At 37.0% G+C, this 26,990-nt stretch overlaps 3 protein-coding genes across 4 annotated transcripts in view; 1 reads left to right on the top strand and 2 right to left on the bottom strand.

Moving 5' to 3' along the window:
• Window positions 1-7,832, bottom strand: part of LOC107671381 (rho GTPase-activating protein 10-like) — a 76,101-nt gene extending 68,269 nt beyond the window's left edge. Inside the window, exon 1 of the mRNA XM_016464298.1 lies at window positions 7,282-7,832. Within this exon, the coding sequence (XP_016319784.1) occupies window positions 7,282-7,435 (154 nt within the window). The 5' untranslated portion in view covers window positions 7,436-7,832. The remainder of the gene's footprint in view (window positions 1-7,281) is intronic.
• A 245-nt stretch (window positions 7,833-8,077) lies between these two features.
• Window positions 8,078-17,709, top strand: prmt9 (protein arginine methyltransferase 9). 2 transcript variants are annotated; one of them, XM_016463428.1, is made up of 13 exons: window positions 8,078-8,267; window positions 8,772-8,974; window positions 9,138-9,286; window positions 9,901-10,137; window positions 10,276-10,443; window positions 11,087-11,189; window positions 11,768-11,877; window positions 12,036-12,228; window positions 12,387-12,570; window positions 13,668-14,349; window positions 14,427-14,580; window positions 16,116-16,238; window positions 17,217-17,709. In XM_016463428.1, exons 2-13 carry the CDS (start codon window positions 8,777-8,779, stop codon window positions 17,490-17,492), a joined length of 2,577 nt encoding a protein of 858 aa, XP_016318914.1. In that variant the 5' UTR covers window positions 8,078-8,267; window positions 8,772-8,776; the 3' UTR covers window positions 17,493-17,709. The 2 variants fall into 2 exon arrangements, with proteins under 2 accessions (XP_016318914.1, XP_016318920.1); XM_016463434.1 differs by having other exon boundaries at window positions 8,757-8,974.
• Window positions 17,710-17,750: 41 nt separating this feature from the next.
• On the bottom strand, window positions 17,751-26,276 carry LOC107670728 (transmembrane protein 184C-like). Its single transcript, XM_016463445.1, has 10 exons — window positions 25,745-26,276; window positions 24,266-24,396; window positions 24,114-24,150; window positions 23,599-23,804; window positions 22,927-23,001; window positions 21,808-21,901; window positions 21,365-21,477; window positions 20,344-20,443; window positions 19,964-20,135; window positions 17,751-19,496 (listed from the first exon to the last, which is right to left on the bottom strand). The coding sequence occupies exons 1-10, from the start codon at window positions 25,859-25,861 to the stop codon at window positions 19,198-19,200; spliced, it is 1,344 nt and encodes a 447-aa protein (XP_016318931.1). The 5' UTR covers window positions 25,862-26,276; the 3' UTR covers window positions 17,751-19,197.
• Between the last annotated feature and the right edge of the window lie 714 nt (window positions 26,277-26,990).

Raw genomic sequence — 26,990 nt, 5'->3', positions numbered from 1 at the left:
CTGAAATGCTTAATTCCATAGTATGTAATCATTCTGAATTGTGACTAGGGCTGCAACTAACGATTATTTTGATAATCGATTAGTTGGCCGATTATTATTATTTATTTATTTTTCGATTAATCGGGTCAAAACATCTTTATTTTAATTGTATTGACAAAAACACTCTATTCCACATTCTGCCCAATGTCCTTCAAACAAATGTGCCAACTGAATGCTATGAAAACATACAGTGCTTAACAATTTATTAGACCACCTGTCATAATAGAGAAAACACAAATATTTTTAGGAATCTGTCAAAAAAAACATTAAATCTAAAAATGTTATTGTCATTTATTGGGCAAAGAACAAACCGAAACAAATAAATAGTATTTATTTACATAATAACAAAAATGGCCTCCTTTGCCTTTGATAACAGCTTGCATGCTTGCTGGCATTGTTTATGTACTTTTTGACTAATTGGGTATCTGAATAAAAAAACACTATAAAGCACTTGACTATTTTTGTCTGCCTTTCTTTCATAGATAACAGCAATAATTACATTATAGCATTAGAAATAGCCTACTACTGTTACTAAAGAGCTTACGCACATTGGAGGACTAACCAATACAGAAAGCTAAAAAATGAATTTGGTAATTACCAATACTGTTAGTTAAGAGCAGCAGTGGCACAAACCTTACAAAATTGGTTAAAGACCTTACATAAATTTGTTTTAATAAATTTGTTAATCACTGTAGGCTATATAGTAAATATAGTTTAAATCTCTAGATCGAAAATTAAAATAATAAAGATAATAAAGACGAATAAAATCATAGTAATGTTCTGCATGAACACGCGTTGCCTGCACTTTGATCACAGTCCGTCTCCTCTGTCATTTATGTATCCTGTAAAAGCGTCTGACATTTATATTCAGACAATTACACGCTGCTGTCCCTTCACATTTCTTACTCTCATAAATTACTCGCACTGTATGTTGACTTTTAAACCTAAAATGAATGTTCAACAACAGATATTTCAGCGCAATGAATGTTTTTGTGCTGAATATTGTCTCCCTCTCTACTGTGTTCTGTCTGTTTAACGCGCGTGCCCGCCGCACCGGCGCTCTTTCAGTAAAGATTTCAACTTAACGCAGACTGTCAGGGCGGGCCTTTATGCAACAAATGGAAAGGCTCGCGTGAATTTCTGACATTTACAGATAAGGATATGACCGTTAACTGAAAGTTTTTTTGCGCTGAGGACGCACACACGTATCTGTCAAAGCGCCTGACAGTGCAAGCCATTACGCTAATGCATCAGCTTGAAGCTTAAAATAAAGATTTCTCATGTTTTGGGCAGCTTGGATCACATACTTTTTCTGCAGGAGCTCATTCTGTTTCCTCCACTATTTTTAGATGCATTTTGTCCATAGAAATGTGTTATTCAGTGCTGTAATTTGATGCGACTGGCTGAAGTTGGACATGCACTGTGGGCAGACCCGACTAATCGATAATGAGAATCGTTGTCGATGATTTTCATTATCGATAATAATCGATTTTATCGATTAGTTGTTGCAGCCCTAATTGTGACCATAGTAGTTGTCTGTCTGAAGGTTGCATGCTCCACTAGTAACACAGTTGTGTTGAGATCATTCAGGTCATCTAAGTGGAAGCGTGTGTCTAATTTGCAGTGCTCACTGTATTCACTAGAGTGGCCAACCAAAGGTGTGAACTAAATGTGCTTTCACACAAGAGGTGTTTGTGGTCCATATGCAGCCTACCCTAAATAATAACCATCTATCAACAACATATCTCATTCATCTTTGGCATACTCCCAGTTAGATTTATGATGAAATAATGGATATATTTTTGTTTTAATTTAAGTATTCCTTTGACATCCTTTCATCCTGATTTAATTACTTTGTTACACAAGTAGTCTTGGTGGTATTACTATTCACATAATGGATGATGTAAAACCAATGGGTTTCAAAAAAAAAAGAAAAATAAATAAATAAATAAAATTTAAATAATTTCTGAAGGATCATGTGACATAAGACTGGAGTAATGGCTGATGAAAATTCAGCTTTGCATCACAGGAACAAATTATATTTTAAAGTATATTAAAATAGAAACCATTATTTTATATTGTAATAACATTTAGCAATATTACTGTTTTTTTCTGTATTTTTGATCAAATAAATGCAGCCTTGATGTGTCATGGCTCACCTACTGTGGTGGAGACGAGGAGACGAAGGAGTGCGGAAACCAAGGGAATTAACATCCACAGTCTTTATTCATCCAAATAACAAGGAATAAAGGCAGGAACACACACGTAGACCGAGGGGTTGACGAACAATACCGGATGCTCGAAATGGAAAGACACAGGGCTTAAGTAATGGGACTAATCGAGATAACAAGGGGAACACAGGTGGAATCAACTGGACATAATGAGGACAGGAACGGGAAGACCAAAAATGGGCATAGAGGAACACAGGGGAAAACCAGGACATGGAGAGCGTGGGGAACAAGACACAAGACACAGAAACACAGGCCTGACATGATGAGTATAAGAGACTTCTTTAAAAAAACATTACAAGTCTTACTGATCCCAAACTTTTGAATGGCAGTGTATGTCACTAAAGTGTGGACTCCGAAGAGGATATTGAGTTATTTGGGATATGGTCTTTGGGACATGGAGCACAACATCCAACGGGGGAGCGGTACCCATTCCGGGACCCATGGCGGATCAGGCAGTTCGTGGCGCCATGGCGGAGAAGGGAAGTCAGGAGGCCATGGCGGAGCAGGGAACTCAGGGGGCCATGGCGGAGCAGGGAACTCGGGGGGCCATGGCGGAGCAGGGAACTCGGGGGGCCATGGCGGAGCAGGGAACTCGGGGGGCCATGGCGGAGCAGGGAACTCGGGGGGCCATGGCGGAGCAGGGAACTCGGGGGGCCATGGCGGAGCAGGGAACTCGGGGGGCCATGGCGGAGCAGGGAACTCGGGGGGCCATGGCGGAGCAGGGAACTCGGGGGGCCATGGCGGAGCAGGGAACTCGGGGGGCCATGGCGGAGCAGGGAACTCGGGGGGCCATGGCGGAGCAGGGAACTCGGGGGGCCATGGCGGAGCAGGGAACTCGGGGGGCCATGGCGGAGCAGGGAACTCGGGGGGCCATGGCGGAGCAGGGAACTCGGGGGGCCATGGCGGAGCAGGGAACTCAGGGGGCCATGGCGGAGCAGGGAAGTCGGGGGGCCATGGCGGAGCAGGGAACTCGGGGGACCATGGCGGAGCAGGGAACTCGGGGGGCCATGGCGGAGCAGGGAACTCGGGGGGCCATGGCGAAGCATGCCGTCCAGGGAGCCATGGTGAAGCATGCCGTCCAGGGAGCCCTGGCTGCTTAGGGAGTTCAGGGGCGAACACAGGTGGAATCAACTGAACATAATGAGGACAGGAACGGGAAGACCAAAAATGGGCATAGAGGAACACGGGGGAAAACCAGGACATGGAGAGCGTGGGGAACAAAACACAAGACACAGAAACACAGGCCTGACATGATGAGTATAAGAGACTTCTTTAAAAAAACATTACAAGTCTTACTGATCCCAAACTTTTGAATGGCAGTGTATGTCACTAAAGTGTGGACTCTGAAGAGGATATTGAGTTATTTGGGATATGGTCTAAAGCTTTAATTGTTTCCACTTACTAGTGATCCCAACAGTGCAGCTCAGATTTTAAAAATGAAACCATGAACAGAGATTTTCAATGCTCAAACTGGCTTCTATACTTACAGATTACTGGCTGCTACAGTACTGACATATATGGATCAGACATATATACCTCCATTCGAACTCCAAATATATAATTTCCATTGTAGAAAGAATGCAACAGGTATGTTTAGCTGTTATATCTTCGAAAGGTGGCTACTCTGACAAGTCAAAAATTGTAATTATTATTTTATTTATATTACTTTATTATATAATTAAACAACAATTCCATAATTAAATTTTTTAATTGTTTATTTTTTATGCTTTCATTTCAAAGTACATTAAGATTAGAACCTGACCGATATGGGTTTTTTGGGGCCGATACCAATACCGATATTAGGGAGTAAAAAAGGCCGATATCGATATATCGCACTTTAATGCCCTTTGTATGTAACGTGTACGTTCCCTTGGAACTGGAATCATGGCGGAATTTCATGTGAAGTCCACTTCACAGGGCACTTACGGTCGAATAAGACAACTTGAATGCTGCTGCCTGAACAAGGGACCTCCTTACAGAAGTGAAAGTGTTGACTGGTGTCACTATCTCACGAACGCGCCGGCGGATCTCCCTTCAGCTCGAGGAGCCCTCTCGAACAGCACCCTCCGTGCGTCGGTAGCCCCCCCGGGATCGCTTGATCGGTCGGCGCCGGACCATGAATTTAACCACCCGTAACTCCCGAACCCCGGGGGCTAATGACGCTGGGTTGGTCTCATTCGAAAGCAGAAAAATTTCATATCGGCGGCATATTCGCCGATACCGATATATCGGCGACAGGCTCATATTGGCCGATAATATCGGCAAAACGATATATCGGTCAGGCTCTAATTAAGATATTACAAAGAATACATTTCTTTATAAATTGGATTGAAAAAAATAAGTAGACAATTTTGACAAATCACATATCAAAATAATAATGATGATAATAATAATAATAAAATTATTATTATTATTATTATTAATTATTTTTATTATTATTAATGCAGCTAGTGTTGTCAAAAGACCCGGTATTTCGGTACCAAGTCGGTACTAAAAAAATTTAAACGTTACGGTACCAGGTTTTCTTAAGTACCGGTGGTACCGAGTACCCGGTCAACCCGGTTCTTGATGCGCTAAACGAAGCTATCCTCTTCCAGTGTTGCCAAGTCCGCGGTTTTCTCACTGGTATTGGTACCGAATACTGAAATTTTGGTACCGTGACAACACTAAATGCAGCATTACCTTCAAAAATTACAATGGATACATATTGCAAAATGGCAAGAGGAAGTCATTTATCTGTCTGTAGTATAAAGTGTGCATTCCAAACTGATTGAACAGACTGACTGAATTCAAAACTAGGCACAACAAGTTTTTGCTTGTTTTTCTTATTCCTGAGTTCAATTTTTCCTTTCTCTTTGGAGTGTTACAAGCTCTTGGTGCATAAAGAAGATCTGGAAAGCTGCAAAGACTAAATTCTCAAATCCAAAGAGATATTTCACTCATCATGACAGTAAAATAGGGCATTCTAAGTCAATATACTGCAGTATTTCCTCTCTCAATCAGTAGAAACATGGTTAACACCCAGTCATGCATGGAAAAAAAAATACTGACATGTACCATGAAACCGGTATAATTTTGAAAAATACCATGATATAAATTTTTAGTCATACCGCCCAGCACTAATTCGCGAACGAATCGTTCTATTTAACCGGATCTTCTTAGTGAACCGGTCGAACCAGTTCATCAAATCGAACTGAATCGTTTGAAACGGTTCGCGTCTCCAGTACGCACTAATTAACAAAATACTTAAGTTATTTGGTTTATAAACGTGCCTGGCACTCTCTCTGACGCGAAATAAACCAATATCCCGAGTTATTCAGTTACTCCTAACAGTACATTGACTGAACTGCTAAAAGAGAACCGATATGGAAAATAATGTGTTTTTTAACCTTAAACCGCATAAACACATTGTATTACACCAAATACACAACATAAAGTTATTTTTAGCAACGTCATATGACCCCTTTAACTAAATCAACCTAAGGGCCCACCTAGGGCTGCACGATTAATCAAATGCGATTGTTCACTGACAAGTTAAGGCACGCAACTGCTTAAATAAATAGTATTTAAGCAGTGATAAAGGCATTGCATTATAAATATACTTTATTTTAATGAAAATTATAATAATAAGAACTCAGATAAACCGTATATTGCCGTAGTCGTGTGTTTATTAGTCACGTTGAATCAATGAAAGCAGTTGAATCTTCTGTTTATTCAGCTGCAGCGTTAGGCATTTTCTGGGTTTCTTCTGCAAGGCGTATTTGGAGTTTCAGCGCGAGAGCGCCCTCTGGCCTTTGGATGGAGATTTACTGCTGATCACAGAACCGTGCTTCACTGAAAGATACGCATGACAATTGCAGCTTCTGTCGAATCGCGATCTCGATTCCATTTCGATTTATCGTGCAGCCCTAGGCCCACCAATGGTCAGTTCATTAGTTATGTATGTTATTATTGGTTATTGCTTCATGTTTCCTATGTTTTAAGTCAAGTAAAACTACGCTAACCAATCCATGATTATTATGTGGGCAGCAGTTGTGTGGGCTGTACCATGAGCCTGTTGTCCTGCGCATCTTAATTTAGCCATATTTAGCATTATCTAGAAGCTGTGACACTATTAGTGCATCACACACACAAGACTGAAAAAATAAAGAGGAACCAACCACAAAATCTAAAAGAAACATTTAGCCAACATTTCTTCAGTATAAAACTCTCCAGCACCTAAAAACTTTTGATAATCCATTTTTATTTGCACAAAAAAATGTCCTGCTATCAGAACGAACACTCATATTAAAGTTAACCCTACCCAGACCCTGCAGATCCCAATAATTCAAACATATCCAAAAAAGGTCTGAACATCCAAGGCGTAATACGCAAGCTTTATTTTTAGCCAATTTGTTCTGCCCTGTCCTAAACGCTAGGGAAAAGGCAGAATATAATAAATGCATAATGGGAAGGGACATGAAATGTTTACAATAAAACTTTACACATGGAGGTGAAAGGGTGGGTCACATGACAGAGGTGATAAGCCACAAATGCAGATGCATAACTGCAAGTGTCTGAACTGAGAAAATTGTGGCCTTTCGAAATAACTTACATAAGTGCTGCAAAAATCCCTAATGTGCACACACCAAAAAGCAGACTTGTAGGACACCTGGTGATTTGCACACAGATCATGTACAGTAAATCATAACCCCAAAACTGGATGAGGTCAGCAAAAGTTATGCCACGCAAGCTCATTTTCTCTGCGCTCCACTACGTTAAATGAACCATGTTACTCTCGAGACCAGCAAAACTACTCCAGCAAGGTCTCGGGTAAAAGTGTAAATAGGAATGACATAGTGACCTTGACAAAATTACAAGACCTGTTTGACTGATTTGAGTTGCTGATATTATCTGACATTTGCATAGTTTGGATCACATGTTGACTGAAAGGCAAGCTTTATTTTCATTTGAAGCACAATTATTTACACATCAAATTTAAAAGCAGAGATAAAAAAGGCATATCACTCACGCTTTGTGGCATTGATGAGATTCTTTCCATCCTTATACAGCTCTTTGATAAACCTGCCGGTTTTGTCCAGCTCTGCTTCATGAGCTTTGATTTTCTCCCTGAAAGCAGGACAGTCCAGGTAACACTCACTAAACTCCAACGGGTGTAACCCCATTTTTACTGGACTCGGCTAGTTTAGACTAGCTAGCGTTTAAATCGAATAGAAAGCGAGAAGCAAATGAATAAAAACCGGTCGAATAACGAAATAATATTAAAAAGGGAACGGAAAGCTGTCCTAAAAAGCCTTTATAAACGCGTCCTCCAATATCTTAGGAAGACCAAACGCGTCGGGAGTTCTCTTGGGAATAAAACTCTTTCCAAGTCGCACAAGTAAACGTGGCCCTGGGTAACGTTATTATATTAAGTATGTTCCAGGTTTAAACTCTCGTAAGATATGATAAAACAGCTCTACGCTACACAGATATCTATTGAAATAAAGGTAATAATGTCCAGTCAGGGTTTTGGTCCGCGAATGACAGTCGACTCGAGCGAGTCTCCTCCCGCGTGCAGGACTCTCGCGTGACGTCATCGCGCCTGGCTCTCTGGAAAGCGAGATATTTGAGGGAATAACGGGCCGCGGGCTGTGTTGTTATGGAAATTTACGTCTTTTCCATCTGAATAAATCATTTGGCATACGTATCAATTTTTTTGTGTCTCGAGAAACTCCGTAAATGCGATAATACTAATGGGTTGTCAGTAGTGTGTTTAAATATTATGTGGAACTCTAAAAGAGCGGATGTTGTTTCCGTCCGCCTGATTCTGCAGAGCGGACCTGCAGTACAGGGGCAGAGCTGCTCTGAAGTAGCTCATAAATATAGAGATAAAACTATATAAAAAATGTTTCAATCGCAGTTTGTGGTTTAATGATAGCTGCAGGCTGGAGTCTTAAGGGAAATTGATTAAAAAAAAATACAGTCCAGCGATCTCAACTAGCAAACCTGAGACAGGTAACTTAAAGAACCATAAATCCAAATAATACTGAAATTGTTAAATTAAATAATAAATTATGCATATTAAATAACAGCTTTTAATTACTCTAGTGTCTTATTTCTGTGGAGGAAAACTATGTAATGTTCAGATATGTTATGATATATGAAAATGTATGAAAACGTTATTTTTCTTATTACCACATCGCGTTTGCTATGTACGGTATGTAATTTTTAACTAGCAGCTTTTGTGGATTAAATCTTACTTATTAATGCGTTATAATTAGTCATTTTATACTTGATTACCGTTACATGAGTAAATATAGCTACTAGCTCCAAACATCCAGTGTACTCAAATTGAAACTTAATTGTTACATTTCGCACTAAATAATTTGTATGTTTATATTTGACACTGGTGGAAATATTTTCTATTGGTATTTTTTTCCAGAAGCATTCATTGTCTGTCATTCAATTTATTAAATGTTAGCTAGTGATACAGTACATGATCAGTTCTGTCATTCACAGAAAACATGCCTAATGCCACTACAAGACCAAAGAGGACGAGGCGTCATAGACGAGCTCAGAGAGAAGATGCTGTGAGAAATGAGCTGGTGTCAAGATCACTGGAAAGCGCACAGCAGTGTCTGTTCAGTCAGGACTACGGCACTGCTTTTGTCCACTACCTGTTGGCTCTAAACCTTGCCCCAGCTCTAAAAGACTTTGCAAATGTAAGATTGTTTTTCCCCCCAATGCTTCCTTGATGTTGTAGTCTGTCTGCCTGATCAGTCTGTTTACTGCAACAGTGTGTGGTGGTGAAATGACGTTTCTAAAATTGAAAAATCTTCAGAACCTTATTGCAAAGCCGGTATATGTGTGTTTTTGTGTGTACAGGAATCCTTTAGATTTACTCTGTTTAAATGGACAGACGAGCTGGACTCTCTTGGACGTATCCAGGACCTCTTTAATTGCTATGAACAAGCTATGGAGTTGTTTCCAGGGGATGAGGTTATAGTGAACAGCATGGGAGAGCATCTCTTCAGGTTTTTATTTGTTTATTATTATTATTATTATTATTGTTGTTGTTGTTAATATTATTATGTTGGTTTAGTATTTGTAAAGTACCAAGAGATAGATAGATGGATGGATGGATGGATAGATAGAATATCATGTATACATTAACATTTTTTAAAAGAAGTTTCTCCTGCTCACCAAGAATACATTTATACATTAATATTATACATATACCTATATAATATTATACATTTATACATTTAATATTAGTACAATTTAAAATAAGTGATTCTATTTTAATATATTTTAAAATTAATTTAATTCCTGTGATATCAATGCTGAATTTACAGCAGCCATTACTCCAGGCTTTACTTTAGTGTCACAGAAATTCAGATAAACTTTTTTTATGCTCTAGAAACATTTATTTATATCAAAACTGAAGGAAAAAAAAAATTGAAAACCTTGCTACATTTTTTTTTTCAGGAGTCTTTTAGTGAATAGACAATAATAACAATATAATGTCTTTAATGAAGAAAAAAAACAACAACAACAACATCACATACTGACCCCAAATTTTGTTCAAACCATGTTGCTCATTTACAAACATAACCCCTAGTCAGTTGTTAGTTTTTTTTTTCCCCAGAATGGGGTTTCGGGATGAAGCTGCTGGGCATTTTTACAAAGCCCTTAAACTCCGGCCAGACTTCCCAGAGGCAAAGGAGAACTTTTACCGTGTTGCCAACTGGTTGGTGGAACGCTGGCACTTCTTAATGCTCAACGACCATGGGCGGAACCACAAGTACCAGCTGGCTATTAAGAAAGCTGTTGAGGGAGGATGCAGCTCTGTTCTGGATATTGGAACTGGCACAGGCATCCTCGGGTGAGATTTTTCAGACGCTTGTTACATAACAAGCGTCTGCTAAATTACTAAATAAAATAAACCTTGTTATTTAACAAATGTCTGTTTCAACTGATATACAGTTAAGTTTGTTTTAATGCTTTTTGTTTGGCATGTTAGTATGTGTGCAAAGATGGCAGGCGCCGCTGAGGTCTATGCCTGTGAGCTGTCAAAGACAATGTATGAGCTGGCATGCGAGGTGCTCTCAGCCAATGGGATGGCAGATAGCATCAAGATTGTTCACCTGAAGTCTCTAGACATGAAAATTCCAAAAGACATTCCAAACAGGTATATATTTCTTTATATAGTAACCAGATTCATATTGACATAGTTTAAATTTTTTTTTCCAAGCATAAATCTTATGATATAATCTTATATATAATTTACACTACTATTCAAAAGTTTGGGACGCCAGTAAGATGTCTCATCAAGATTGCATTTGTTTGATCAAAATATACAGTAAAAACAGTGATATTGTGAAATATTATTAGAATTTAGAGTTACTGTTTTCTATTTTAATAAATGTTAAACTGTAATTTATTACAGTTTTCAGCAGCCATTACTCCAGTCTTCACATTATCGTCACATGATCCCTCAAAAATCATTCCAATATGCTGATTTGCTGCTCAAGAAACATCTCTTATTATTATCAATGTTGAAATCAGTTGTATTTCTTAGCATTTTTGTAGAAACTGTGCTACATTTTCTTTTTTTTTTCCTTTTTCTATTCTTTCATCAATAGAAAGAACAACAATAATATATTTTCCCCCCAATTGAATATGTCCTTGTTAAATAAAAGTATCATTTTCTTTCTTTTTTTAATCACACTGACCCAAACCTTAAAAAAATCAATTTGTCTTAAAAAAATGTCTTAAGTTAATTTAAAGTGCAAATGTTTTCATAAATTTGTTGATTATGTTCCATTCTTTAGAGTGTCGCTGGTTGTAACAGAGACGGTAGATGCAGGGCTGTTTGGTGAGGGCATCATTGAGACGCTGATCCATGCATGGAAGCACCTACTTTTACCTCCACCTGTAAGTCACTTTCTGAATGATTTCAGTATGTGTATGCAGTATTGACTGTTCTGATCAGCAAACCTGCAGTGAGGTCACGTGATGCCACAAGTTCAACTGATTATAGTGTAATCCTTTTATACAAATGGTTTTATCCTGTCTGATCTGATGTTTATCCGGCCGTGGTCAGTGACTAAGAGATTTTTGTCTCTGAAGATGTCAGGTTGTCTTGCACCAACATTAATAACATGCTTGGCAAAAGATTACATACTTTGCCGTACTACAACCAGATCCTTTCTTCTAAATCCTTACTTAAAATATTGTAAGCTTTTTCCCATATAGTGTCAGAGAGTAGCCTCAAGTTATATATTTTTTTGGACAACAGGGACGCCTAGTGGCTGAGATGCATATAAATGTTGGTGAATCAGTTCTAAAGCCATTTTTAGAAAATATGTTAGCAGCAGTAGATGGCTAGAAAATATATTATTGTATAAAGCTGCTATAATTTAATATAAAAAGAAAAATTACTGATTTTCAGTCCATTCTAACTAATGCTTCCAAGTCTATCACAGCAATGGATTAATAAATAATTTCAACAGAACACTCAACAACCCTTGTCCAGTCCCTCACAAACGGGCCGTGTAATACCTGCTGGTGCAACTGTGTTTGGAGTCGCTGTTCAGTGCCGTGAGATCCGTAGACAACACAGGTGAGAGACCAAAGCTGCTTAAAGTTGATCAAGTTTATATTACACTTCTCTTTATAGAGTTAACTTAACATATTACCAAAGAAGCAGGCTGTGGAGTATGATCTTAAAAAGATTAGAGTGAACATTTAGTGATTGAATTACTAATCAACCTTCTGCAGGCTGTGCGCGTCTTCAGTTGGAGGCTTGGATCTGTCTGCAGTAGGACAGATTTATAGTCCTGTTAGCTGTCTGGCTGATACTGAGGACAGCACTGAGCCCTATACCACTGAAAGACTGAGCCGCCTGCGTGGAGGATACATTCAGCTCACACAACCTTTCACAGCTCTGGACATAGACTTCAATAATGTGCAGGTACAGAACTCAGTATAATATAGAGCTGAGTGTTGAAATAAAGGTGTCTTTTGATAATGCAACAAGTCAGTTGATCAAAAGTCACAGTAAAGACATTTATAATGTTAAAAAGATTTCATTTTCAAATAAAGTGGTATTAAGCATTCTCTGTGTTGCAGGAGCTGGAGGGTCTTTGCTCCAGAGAGATGATGCAGCTGCGACTGTGTGTGACTCAGGAGGGTGTTCTTGATGCTCTGGCAGTATGGTTTCAGCTACACCTCGACCAGGACAACCACCTGTCCACTGGCCCACAGGAAGACACATGCTGGGAGCAGGCCATCTATCCAATACAGAGTCCATTCAGTAAGAGCAACTGCATATTAATGCAAAAATATAGAGAATAAGAAGTATAAAGATGACCATGACTCTAGAACAGTGGTTCTCAAGTGGGGTCCTTGAGCAAATTTCCAAGATCACTTGAAGTAGGCATGAAATAGGATTGTGGTGTTTTCTGCTTTATTGTGAGGTATAACTGAATGAGAAAAAATGTAGGGTGGGACCTGATTTTGTCCATCAGAGCATGTGCTGTTGTCGGAAGGAGGGAAGGAAGTTAATGGTTTTGTTTAAAGATTATGAGGGCATGTGAATTTTAAAAATTATTTAATGAAACAATATGTGCACAGATAAAAATAAAATACTCATTAGTCATATCCAGTATCAACTGAAAAAGTAATGAAAATTAATTAGTTAAACCTTGAACTCTGAAGAACATTCAGCTCTTAAAACATCTTGAATACAAACAAAAAAAAAGTATTTAAAATTTAATTATACTTATATGTTTTATTATACTGACACTTCAGATTTATATATGGGGCTTCTAAATAATGTTGTGGAAAATGGGGGGACTGTTGAGAACTACTGCTCTAGAACTAGTCACGCCACGCCAATTAATTTCTTGATGCATTAATGTCAAAAACAATCTCTTAGGAGAAGAACAGGAAGTAGTCTCACAAACTTCACATTAGCAGCAATGGCGTGTTTTTTTTTTTTTTTTTAGCTGGTTTTTGTAAAATTAGCTGGTTTTAGCTGTTTTTTTTTTGTTTTTTACTAAATCAGCTGGATTTAGCTGTTTTTTTTTATTAAATCAGCTGGTTTTACTTGGTTTTAGCTGGATTATTTTTCATTCATGCTAGCAACATGCTAATCCGAAAAACTTGCTTGCAACATGCTAACAATATGCTTATCATGCTAGCAACATTCTAATCATGTTAGAAAGATGCTGACAACATGTTAATCATGTTAAATAGAAACATGCTAGCAAAATGCTAACAACATGTTGTGTGTGTGTGTTGAATATGCATTATTTGAGGTTGTGTGAAGACAATTAAGGTTAAGCTACAGCCAGTTTGATACATCATTTGAACAATAATTAATTGACTTTAATTCATGTCATTTCTCAGACACTGTGAAATGTGGTGATGAAATCCTGGTGGAAGTTTCCTGTAAGGACTCTTATCTCAGGCTATGCTGTGCTGCTATCATAAGAGATGGACACACATTCCGTCTGTACAATGCAACTCCCAAGATCCTCAATGCAAACCCTGAGGCTGAGCTGTGCAGTGCTCTGGCTGGCCTTCAAACCAACCAGGAGAAACCATCTTGCGCTTTTATGCTGGAGTCGGCAGAGATCGCCCTCCTCAATAACACAGCATATCATAACAGCTTCCAGAGGGCCATGAGCAAACTTTTGGTTTCTCTTAAGTCAACTAGGAGGTCACAACAGTCAGACACAGAACTCGATCCGATCTACGTGCTCGATGTCTCCGAGGGCTTTTCTGTGCTCTCCTTGATTGCAGCCCAGTTAGGCTTCGATCCAAGTGAAGACAAACAGATCAGCCCTGGATTGGTTCAAGCCTACAGCTCAGTGGAAAAGGAGCATCACCAGAGTATGTTGAGACTGCTGGCCAAAGGAAACGGTGTGCTCGAAAGCACACTGGAGTTCTGGTTAAGTCATGTGGAGGATGATTCTGCGGTTCTTCAACGGCCAGCCACCGAGAAGCTCTGGAGCGCCATCATACTCGACTGCATAGAGACCTGTGGCCTTATTAGACAGAAACTGTTGGAGAAAGCAACGTTAGCTAGGTAAGTTTAAATCATAGTATGGTTAGTTCTCTTTTTTTAGGATTGTAGACAGTAGGTTTTTTTTGTGAACATTTCAGGTGTTTGTTGGAGGACGGTGGGCAGATTTTTCCAGAGCGCATTGTGATCCACGGGATGCTTGTTGAGTCTGACACGCTGCTTCGGGAAAGCGCTGTTCAGGGAACAGAGCCGACTCTCGGGTTCAACATTGCTCCATTCATCAATCAATTCACCGTATGTTTGGCTCTGTCAATACTGTGTTTACTCTTTATCTCTTGTCCTTGTGTGTAAGGTCCCATATTTGCTCTGGAACATTCTCTGGTATCTTGAGGTTCAATGTAGTATAGGCTTTGTTAACACTGCACCCAAATCTAATTTACAAACCAAATCTATATATCTATGTTGGTTGCCATAATAATTTGCAAGTGCTTTATTTAAAAAGTGAAAGTTTTGAAGTGCACGAGATTACATTTTTTTTACATTCGCATGTGATTTGTCCCAAAACTGCTCGCTTGTTCGCTGCTTCACAAGTTACTATATTCAAATACCACAAAGTTCATCATGTGGAAATAGCAAGAAAAAAAAAGTGAATTTACATAAAGCTGTAGGCAAGACCACACATTGTGTATGATCCATTCTGACCTTTCAGACTGAAATACATTTAAAAAAAAATCATATTTTAATCCTGTTTCAAACATACAAATTGTAAAATATTTGGTTTATAGTACATTACCATTCAAAAGTTTATTTTTATAAATAAATAAATAATATAACATTATATAAATAATAAATGAATGTAAAAAAAAAAAATATATATATATATATAAATACATTTAAAATTACATAGTAAATTAAAGTATTGATTTTTATTTATTAAGAATACATTTAATCGTTCAAAAGTGACAGTGAAGTCTTTGAAGTGAAGTCTTTATTTATTTTTATTTCAAATGAAATATCTATTCATCAAAGTATCCTGAAAAAAATAATAATCACAATTTTCACAAAAAATATTAAGCAGCACAACTGTTATCAACATTGATAATAATAATAATTGTTTCCTGAGCAGCTATTAGAATGATTTCTGAAAGATCACTTGATGCAGAAGACTGGAGTAATGAGGCTGAAAATTCAGCTTTGCCAACACGGGAACAAATGACATTTTAAAATATATTAAAATAGGAAACGGTTATTTTAAATTGTAATAATATTTCCCAATATCGCTGTTTTCACTATTTTTGATCAAATATATACTTTTCATTGTGACTGGTCTAAACAATAATCTACTCTTCTGTAATCAGAGTGGCTTTTTAGCCTTTTTGTGTAAACATTATTGTTTAGCTTTTAGTTTGTTTTTTACAAGACTCAACTTTGACCTGAGAACTCGAGTGCACATTGTAGTTCAAATTCCAAAATGGGGTGTTTGCTGCTTTTTAGGACCTATTGAATTGAAACTCAGTGTATGTTCCATTCACCTCCTTGGGCCTCAAAATGGCCAGAAACAGCTCTGCTATGTGGTTAATTATAGACGCTTTATACAGTATTGTCAAATGCCATACTTCCTAACAGAAAGAACAGGATTATGTCAAACAGTTAGAGTTGGAGAGATACCGTGGATTATCAGTTTATCAAAGATCAGATTTTCCATTTCATGTACCGAGAGAAATGTAATACATAATAAATATATTCTGTGGTTTCTGTAAATTACAGAATTAAAGTGTCTAAAGAATAAAATGTCTCTGTAATGTTTTTTTTTCTTCTTCTTCTCTTAGGTACCTGTTCATGTGTTTTTGGACCTGTCCACGCTTGAATGTACACATCTTAGTGAAGCAGTAGAACTCTTCGCACTGGACCTCATGAACAGCACTGCCAATTACACCGACAGAGAAGTCAAAGTGAGTTTTGGGTTCTGGTCCTTTGGGCTTCTCTCTCTCTCTCAGTGCTGTTATTGTTTTTGTTAATTGAAATAAAGCTTTACACTGAGCTGGGTAGATTACTACAAAATGTAATCAGTTACCGATTCCAAATTACATGACAAAAATTGTAATTAGTAACATAATCCATTGCATTACATATTTTATGTAATATAATCAGACTACTTTTTGATTACCTTTAGATTACTTTTGACCCAAGTCGTTTATCACATTGATTTAATAGGATAATATTGTACCATATTGATATTAAAATGCAAAGAAAATATATTCCATTCATTAAGCATTACGTTATGTCAAGGTTTCCCAAACTGGGGTTCGTGAAGGAACTGCAGGGGTGTTGTGAGTTTATTGAAAAGCAAATAATTAAATCAGTCATAAAAAATTACAATTAAAATAAACCATTTTAAAATAACATCAATCAAAATGAAAAAAAAAATAAATAATAATGAAATATTTAGTTTACCTGCATGTCATGTTAGCATGTTTCAAAGGAAAATTTAAAAGATAAAAAAAACTTTTGGGGGGAGAATCAATAAATTATGAAAAATTGTAAAATGTAATTTAATCTAATTACAATTACTTAGTTTTTGGAATCTGATTATGTAATCCAGATTACATGTAATCAGTTACTACCCAGCTCTGGCTTTACATTAAATAATATATCAATATAAAAAATAGAAATGTTGCCTTTCTAAAGGTTAAATTAAATTAAATGGTTAAAACTGAAATAAAAATAAATGAAGCTAAGTAAAATTTAACAACTTAAAATGAAAAATGAAAATTCTAAAAACTAAAAAATGTACAAACATTCAAAAACAACAGAAACTAGCACTTTTAAGCTGGTTTTGTTTAATTTTAAATCCTTTTAAGTCATTTTAAAGCCCTCTAGTAGCCCCATGAATTTCTATTAAATTGCCTTTTATTTTGTGCATTTGGCAGGTGCGGGTCAACACCTCAGGCAAGGTGACTGCCATTGCCTTTTGGTACCAGATCCATCTGGACTCTGAGCAGAGTGTCAGCACCTTCAGTGAGGACTCTCACTGGAAGCAGGCGGCGGTGGTCCTCCAGCAGCCCCTGACGGTCAGCAGAGGAGAGTGGGTCAAGCTCAGCATCCAGCTCCACAAGAGCAGCATCTCCATTATAGCTGTTAAAGAAGAAGGGCTGGGGGCTGATGATGTTATCGGGGAGGCGGAGCCTGTGACCAGTGACTCGTGATGTGGGAGGGGTCTCCTGTATTGATATAACACACTCCAGAATCATTGAATTGCTGCTAATGGGCAATTATTTAACTGCTGTATTGTAAACAAAGTTATTTTTAAGAACAAGCACACATTTTACATTAAAATAATTTCACCATGACTGATGCTTCTTATAGGTATACTTAAAGGAACAGTTCACCCAAAAATGGAAATGTGCTAAAAATGTACATCCTCAGGCCATACAAGATACAGATGAGTTTGTTTCTTAGTGGGAACAAATTTAGAGAAATGTATCATTACATCACTTACTCAGCAATGGATCCTCTGCATTGGACTGAGGATAAGCATTGTTTCTTTGTAAAGTGGAAGGCAATGGTAACGTCGTACATATTTGGAATGGCATGAGAGTAAGTAAATGATGACTTCTGGGTAAACTATGCCTTTGAACTTGGATGGAAGACAATTAAACAGAAATACTCAATACACATTTCCATGTGAAGTTCAATGATTCGTGACAACCACTGTTAGATAAGGCAATGCAACAGCTGTGCAAACCATTGCAGAAGATGCATCTCTCTGAATGGATCAGAGAGACACATGACAGTTCATAAAAACAAATAAATGGGAACATGTTCCACAGGTCCACATCTGTAATGATAAAACAATATGCCCTTACTGTTATACTATATCTGATATTTATATCTCATGTGCAGCTGATGTTAAAAACTGACAGATCATTGAATTCATTAACAAAACAAAACAAAAAATTAACAACAAGACAACTTTGGCTGATATTTAGACATTTCATCATTTCCCGAGGTGAACTTAAAGTCTTCTCAATTTTCAATAATTAACTGTTTTAACCTAATTTTCTTTGTTTAATCATTAAAATAACCAAAAATAAAGACACAAATGCTTTTTGAGAAGGACAAAAGAAAGACCACTAACAGTGTTTTTTATGTGTTGACAATTACATGAAGCTGTTCTGAAGGCAAGCAGTCCAGGAGAGGTTGCAAAGCTCTGAAGCGAATTAAGCAGAAATATGGGTGCTTCAGTATTTTGTGCTTTTGAGCCAATGTTCAAACTGTAGTTGCTTTACCACATGCATATACTCTGCTGAGAGGAAATGTTGCAAATCTCCATGGCACCCTGGCAATTTGATATTACTGACCATGATCAAGGTGCTGCTCCATGGAAGAAAAAAAAATGTAAACACTTACCATATTACTTAAAACGTATTTGCATTCACAGATAAAAATGTGAAAGTATCACAGATAATGATAAAGAAAAAAACAACTAAAATGACTTGATAAAATCCAGGAGGACGTCAGTGACATTTTGAAGTAGCATTATCAATACATAGTGTTTCTTAGAATAAAAACATTCATAAAGCTGTCTTAAATTAACCATTATCTGATGATGTGAAAAATGAAAACTGGTATTGGAGAATTACTGTGCTTGGCTCTAAGGTCAGTTTATAATTTGGTCATGTTTTCAGCAAAACAATGCCAAACAGAGATAAAAATGGAGGACCAACAACACTACTCAAGTCCTTCATATGTGTTCTTGCTACCAAAGCTTCACCGAGCCTCTCTGAACACATATTAAACACGAGTATGAATAGTTACCAGAGTTAACAGCGGCTGCATATATTAGAAACGGTAGTTAACGCACATTAGATCGATGTGCATTAACTATTTGGTAGCTGAAGCTCAGTGATGTTAAGTGATTTCTGCATAGTCTGAGCCTTGTTGATCTGTATGATCGCCAGATATCACAGCGGGCGTGATATCATCCACATCTCCTTCCCATGGTACGCTGCCAAGGTTGGCAGGAGCAGAGATGGAGTGGGGGGTTACGGTGTGGCCCATGCCCTGGTAACGGCCCTTAGGGGATGGAGGGGTGGAGGACGATTCAACGCCTGGATCCTGAGAACCAGCTGACAGCAGTCCTGTGTTCTCATCCTGGGAAACCTCTTCACCGAAATATGTTTTCCTTGGCCGACCCATGACAGTTCTCCCTGAATGATAAAAAAATCAAAGCACATAAATATGATGAATAAGTGTTTGAAATGGAGCGGGGTATTGACCAAGCGGCAACCTTCCGGTCTCTCTCGTGAAACCAACCCATTTTCGATTATCCGGGAGTGACGTGCTGCCAAGATGGCGACGGCCCGCTCCGCCCACTTTGAGCTTCAAAAACGCTCTTCAGAAACCTACGGGTGACGTCACGGACACTACGTCCATGTTTTTATACAGTCACTGGTATTGACACAGATTTCACAAACTGATTCCTGTTCAGGAAATATTCCTCTTATGAATATAAGGTGCAAAAAACCTAGACTAGTATTACTAGTAGACCTCTGAAGGGGAAAAAAATAATGATATGACTGCTTAATGTAGATGAAGTATTTTGTAAGAATCCAAAAAAGATCTTAGACCCTCGAACCATTCACTGCAAATAAAAAAAGACTGTGTCGTGACTCACCGACATTGCGCACTTGTTCCGAGATGTCAGCCCGTATATCTGAGACATCCCACATGGCCAGGAAGGAATCAAAGCAAGAACCTTCCTCTGCTTCCTGTATGTAGGGCTTGTAAGTGAAGCTGAAGTGATGGGCAATGGCTGCCAAAAACATTTCCACACAGATGATGAAGTCCTGTGAGAACACAGAAAAACAGACCTTTAATTTGAAGGTTACTTCCTCTTGTGCAACCAGAAGTTCATTAATGGTGCTGCATTAACAATGGTGCATTGTATACATGGTAAGCCAGTCAAAAATATATATATAAGAACAATATGATATGAGTATTTTAAACCGGTGTCTCAGTAAATTGAGTTTAATGTTGAGATCAAGGTATACATACCTGTAATCCAGTGGCTACAGCCTCCACGCTGTCCCAGTCCCAAGTGTGCAAGTCTGAGATCACACCAACCTTCACTAAAAGTGCAATGACCGCAGCTTGCCTAAGACAGATAAAAGAACTGATTAAAACATTATAGGGTGGCAAAATTATCATTAAAAAAATGACTTACTTAAAAAGGAATTATTTTGGGAATTATTATAATAATTATTCATTTTAATATTAGATTTTATTTGAATATTAAATCTTAATAATAAAATCTTGATAAATTTCAAAATTATTATATAGTACTCTCTATTACGATATAATGATACAATATCTATTTTATAAATACTTGAATTTTAGATTATTTAGATTACATTAGATTATTTTTTCTATAAAATTAAAGCAATGTGTCCACATTTTACTTATATATATATATATATATATATATATATATATATATATGTTTCTCTTATTTTAAAATTAATTTCAACATTTGAAATTATTATTATTTTTTTTTTTTTAACAAGACATTTTTATCCTTTTGATTCTAGGGTGAAATATAACCTGGGGATGCTTTTAAAAGGATTCATGCAATTCGCCTAGTACTGTCTATATAATGTCTATTATATAAATATTTGAATTTTAGATTATTTAGATTACATTAGATTATTTTTCTATCAAATGAATGCAATGTGTCCACATTTTACTTTTTAAAATATTTGATATTTCTCTTATTAACAATTTTAAAATTATTATTAGTAGTAGTAGTAGTATTAAACACAAAACATTTTTATCCTTTTGATTCTAGGGTGAAATATAACCTGGGGATGCTTTTAAAAGGCTTCATGCAATTTGCTCACAAATTTATATAGATTATTATAATTCTGATCAAACATGGTCATTAACTGTCATGACTTTAGTTGTACCATCCTGACATTATATAGTGTATTCTAGAAAATTGCCCTGCAAGATGGGAACTAAACTTGATTAGAAGCAGATCCGAATTATTACAGTGTTAAATGCGTAGAGAAGGGTTTACCAGAATGACACAAAAACCACCAGCTTGACACAGAGGAATTTGCCCACAGGTTTAATGGGACTCAGCTCTTCTCTCAGAGCCTTGTAGAACAGCACAAGACAGTACATGGCAAACTGAAGAGAGAAAGTTCAACATTAGCACATTGCCATTAGTTTATCAGGTTACCGAAGCAACAACAGTGAAAAAAATGATTGATAGTTCATGCTGTCTAAGCTGTTCACTGTTCATGAGCAGCATAAACACAAATGAGGGGCTGTAAATCTGGTTTGTTTTATTTCACAACAAATTAATTGGTAAAAACCCATCAAGATGGCTCTGTAAACAGGGCTTTAGTTAGATTGTATCTTCCTTTTACCTGAATGGAACTGCAGACTCACTCAGCTCTCACGACATAAGATCATGTGACAGTCTTGCATAATATTCAGGACAAAACAGGTACTTACAAGCTGAGAGAGATTGTTGACGATAACCAGATACGTCCAGGCATTTTTTGAACTGAAGTTACCTTCATCATAGACCCCACAAAGCTGACAAATCCTAATTTGGCAGGACAGAAATGATGCAAATCATTGACCATCAGACAAAGCTTTATTCTAAACTGACATGCTTATTTTCATATCATATGCTTATTTTTATATCATATAAAAGCAGAGTCTAGGGTGTGATTTTAGCACCTAAAATGTGCTAAAAACTCAATTTAGTCTTGTGTTTAAAAGCATCAGAGCACAGAAACATGTGGAAACATTAGTGTCGACTAAAGGGGTTTGTTGATGCACTCTCATGAACAGAAATTAGTCAATTACACTACCATTCAAATGTTTGAGGTCAGCAAAACTTTAAAGAAATTAACATTTGTATTCAATAAAGTTGCAATAAACTGATCAAAAGTGACAGACACAACATTTATGATGTAACAAATATAATAATAATAATAATAATAATAATATTATTAGATAAGTTAGATTTGTTCCTATAAACGTTCTATCCATTAAAGTATACTAAAAAAAAAAAATGTAGCACAGTTTCCACTAAAACGTTAACTGTTTTCAACAGTGATAATAATAAGAAATGTTTCTTGAGCTCCAAATCAGCATATTTGATCATGTGACGAAGATTGGCATAATGGCTGCTGAATTAATAAATTACAGTACCATAAACAACATTTTAAATAAAAATTGTAATATTGTGAAAGTGACGTGACATGTGGCCAAGTACGGTGAGACTCGAACCCGCAACCTTTGGGTTACGAGTCCGACTCTCTAACCATTAGGCCACGACTTCCCCATTTTACCATTCTAAATTGTAATAAATGCAATAATACTATTTTTATAGCATTTTTAATAAAATAAATGCAGCCTTGTTGAGCATAAGAGACTTCTTTCAAAAACATTAAAAACATCTTACTGACCCCGAACATTTGAACAATAGTGTACTGTATATATTGCTCCCTTATGTATCTTTATATGCTGTAAAACCACATAAAAACACACACAAATGTGTGTGTTTTTGATAGTAAATGCTTGGTTAACCTCTACAACATACACAAAATGAATGACACTCACAAAGCAATGACTGTGGTGACAGGTCTCACAACTGTGTACTGCAGAACCCCCAGTTTACATCTCAGCAAAAGCACTCTGATGAGAAAAAAAAAACAGTTCAGTAAATGTGCTGTTCTCAATATGAAAACAGAAAAAAGGAGGCCATGAGAAAATATTGTTGCAGTATAAATAAATGTTTCTCTGGCACTGTATAAAATAAATTAAAGTTAACTTGACAGGCATATAACATAGAGCTCTATTGTTCTCTAAAGTCGTTTTTTCCCCCCTAAACACAAACATATTTTTTCCAGTTAAACGCTGCTGGTTTAAATCAACAGACTTTTCACACATTACCACCACTGCCTAACGTAAATTTAAAAGTTGCAGCCGTCAGCAGCAACAGCTAAAAGCAGCCAACAACCTCAAGAAAGTGTTCACTCTGCAAGCAATTTAGAAGAAATCTCTTCCTGCTGCATCTAAAAAAAAGGCTTTCAATTCCCATCCTCCACTTTAAAGAGGGCTCCAAAGGAGAAGATGGTAAACAGGTAATGGAGGCCCTCAACATAAGAGCCTCAGCCATAACGTCTTGACTTTCTCCTTTAGTAATAGTAACAACAGATACGCATTAAATACCACATCCTGCCTTAAGTTATCCCACTTTCATATTCCATCCATGTCTGTGCAAACACTCACTCTCCCATGGGCCACGGAGGGCAACAGCAAAGAGGGGGGAGATGCTTTTGTTGCTCCTGCACCTCCAGCATCAGCACCAGACTGGGATACTGGTTTCCCAAAAAGTTGAGAAGGAAGATCATGAAGTTGTAGATGACATAGGCCTCATAGCACTCTCTACATGTGTCTACATAGATGGCAATGTTGGGATACTTCAATGCAATCCACTGTGAAAACAGAAGAAGGGACCAAAGAATAACTTGTATACAGAACACAGAAATGTCAAATTACACCAAAAAAAAAAAGAGATTGGATGCACATGAGTTTGGTCAAGTGAGTCACTTTTCTGGTCCAACTCTTAAAGTAATCCAAGTCATGAGCATCTGCAACATCAGGCCTCACATTAACTGATTGTCAAACAGAAAAAGGCCAGTGTTCAAGTCAAGGCAATCTTAATTGGAGACTACACATCAAATAAGCTATTTGCGATTCAAATACCAACATTTTAGCTATCATTGTGATCACATGATACTCACACTATCTAGGCTGTATATAGGAACCATCCATAATATTCTGAGTATGAAAAAACAGAGTGAACATGTGAGAAACAGACAAAACAAGTGAAGATAATGTCAATTAATATTGCATAAAAAACACCTTGAAAGTAAAATGTTCCATACAACAATACCTGATAATAGGTTTTTGTAGCTCAGGTTGGGTGTAGTGTACTAGATGCTGCAAAATCCCCCACAGTGAGATGGGTATAGTCATGAACACAAATATCCCGGCGATGAACCATGCCTTATTAGGAGTACTAACCTATGAGATTACAAGGAGAAAACGAATACCATCAATGTGAAGTCACTGTCAAAATGATCTAAACTAGCACAAATACACCTAATTTTAACAATAAAATAACTATTTAAATACTATGTTTTTCCTTTGTGAATCAAATTTGACTCTCTTATATACAGTGGTAGCCAAAATGATTAGAACACTAGTATTTTCACCAGCTAAAAATGGTTTTAAGTCAGTTATTTCTATATTTTGCTGTAGTGTGTCAGTAGGAAATATCAGTTTACATTTCCAAACATTCATTGTGCCATTAACTGTAATAATCCAGTGAGATTTTTGTCTGACAACAGCAAGTGCTGCACACAGAGATCTGATCTGATCATCATCCAGTCTGTCTGGAATAACATGAAGAAACAGAACAAACCGAGACAGACTCAATCCAGAAGAACTGTGGCAACGTCTCCAAGATGCTTCAAGAAACCTTCCTGCAAAGCTACAGTACTGTGAAAAGTTTTAGGCACTTGTGTCAGAATGCTGTAAAATGAGGATGCTGTCAAAAATAATGTCGTAAATAGATTTTCTTTATCAATTAACTTCTATTAACTCAATTAAATCAACATTTGGTGAGACCATCCTTTGCGTTTAAAGCAGTTTTTGCCCTAGCTGCACTTGCGCATAGTTTTTCAGGTAGCTTTACAGGTAGGTCTTATAATATGTATTCATATTTTGAATAAGCTTTTGTTTTCAGTTTTCATTTTAATTTGTTTTAGTAATTTTGCTGTGTTTGTGTGTGTGTTTTAAACATATATTTTAAACATAACTTTTCTTTCAGTTAGTTGCCATTTTTTTTCATCTAATATTTATATTCTATTCAACTTTTTATCTTAATTTTTAACTACTGTAATAGTTCTAATTTTAGTTAACATTAATAACACTGATTTGACCTTTAAGTATATTACGCAGCTTAAAGTTGACCTAATTTATTGATAGCAGAACAATACAGATATTATAAAACAAACTGTTAAAATCGCATTATGATATAATGCAATCCCAAAAGTGTCTGAAATTAACCAGGAACTTAGTGTCAGAAAGTTTCATTTCTTAACCTATTAATATTCAATTAGTAATTCAATATATCAATTTAAATAATTTATTTTCTATCATAATACACTTTTGGGACCATATCAAAACACATTTTCAGGTTTAGACCTCTTGTACTATAATCAAAATGGTTTTCATTGCGGGCCAAATTAGACTCAAAGGCTACACGTGAAGTTTCTTGGGACAACAAGAGGGTTAACAACATTTATGAACACATTCGACAGTCAGCTGCTTAATCTTTAATGTATGTAATTCTAGAAAGACCTCTGACCCCTGATTTCTGAAGTTCCCATATACAGAGTGGAAGGACAACCAGGAGCAGCAGAATGTACAGCAGCACCACCAGAGGCCGGATCCACCTCCTCCAGTTCCCGCATGTGCACGGCATCTTTCCCGCTGCCACCGAACTCTTACATTACACTCCGATTGAGTTTGACACAGAGAAACGCCGAATTAAGTTCTTGGCAGTTCTACTCCTGTGGCTTGGTTTAGATGCATATGATTCGTATAAACACGACTGAGATCTCGATGAATCATGAGTGTCGTTAGCGCGTCAAACAGTCAGCTGATTCCTCCCAACCCCACAAACATCACTGCATTCAAGAGCCGCTCGCGATCGCGTCCATTACAAAGTCAACGCACGATCATATTTTATTATCTTGTAGCAGAAATCATGTTACAAAACGCACATAAAACTTTATTGACTTCCAAAATAAGAATTGAGCGAGAAGTTCATAAACAAAGCTGGTCAGAACTTCCTGTTGATCTTGTCGTCACTGTGGGTTCTTCGTCTGTTTTGTGAAATATTTTTAACGTTTAGCGCCACCGCTCGGATCGGAGAACCGACAAACTTACTCGCAGTCGCAATTAACAATTAAAACAAACAAAATTTATAAAGGAGGAGATGGTGAGTGTTTTACAACATTTTGTTTCGACGTGTGTAACTCAGTGTTTCTTTGCAGTAAGTGGCTCGTACTTGTCTTATCTGCCAGCTAGTCGTATCCATAAAATAAATAAAGTAAAAACAGTGTTGTTGTTGTTGTTGTCGTCGTCACAACCTACCGGCTGTACTGGCTTTTGAAAACATGAGCATTTTTAATTAATCTACTGAGGTAATTAAATTTTCAAATTAATTGTTATGACCTCTTATTAGCATGCTAATAAGAGGTCATAACAATTAATTATCCCATCCTGCAACCCGTTGAGAATCGCAACCCATCCTACCCTCATTTAGCCTATTTGCTATATTGTAATTCAAAATGCTAAACTTATATGAAACATTGCTTTAAAATTACAAAAATCATTGAAAGCGAATATAGAGTATATTCGTTTCCAATATAATGCGTAGTTATGCACAGACAGTATGGACCCATTTTGTGGGTGTCTCCTCCTCATATAATCATCAACCATGATGTTTCTAGTATTTTATCAATATGAAGGTAAAAACTTGTGATGCCATATATAAAATTACACTAAAGAACCTGCTGATTTAAATGATACCATTTCTGTCATTCAAC

The sequence above is a fragment of the Sinocyclocheilus anshuiensis genome, unplaced genomic scaffold (genome assembly GCF_001515605.1).
Source record: "Sinocyclocheilus anshuiensis isolate Anshui unplaced genomic scaffold, SAMN03320099.WGS_v1.1 scaffold145, whole genome shotgun sequence".
In the NCBI taxonomy this organism is placed as follows: Eukaryota; Metazoa; Chordata; class Actinopteri; order Cypriniformes; family Cyprinidae; genus Sinocyclocheilus; species Sinocyclocheilus anshuiensis.
The sequence above is the reverse complement of the archived record's forward strand: the minus strand, read 5'-3'. Positions and strand labels throughout refer to the sequence as shown.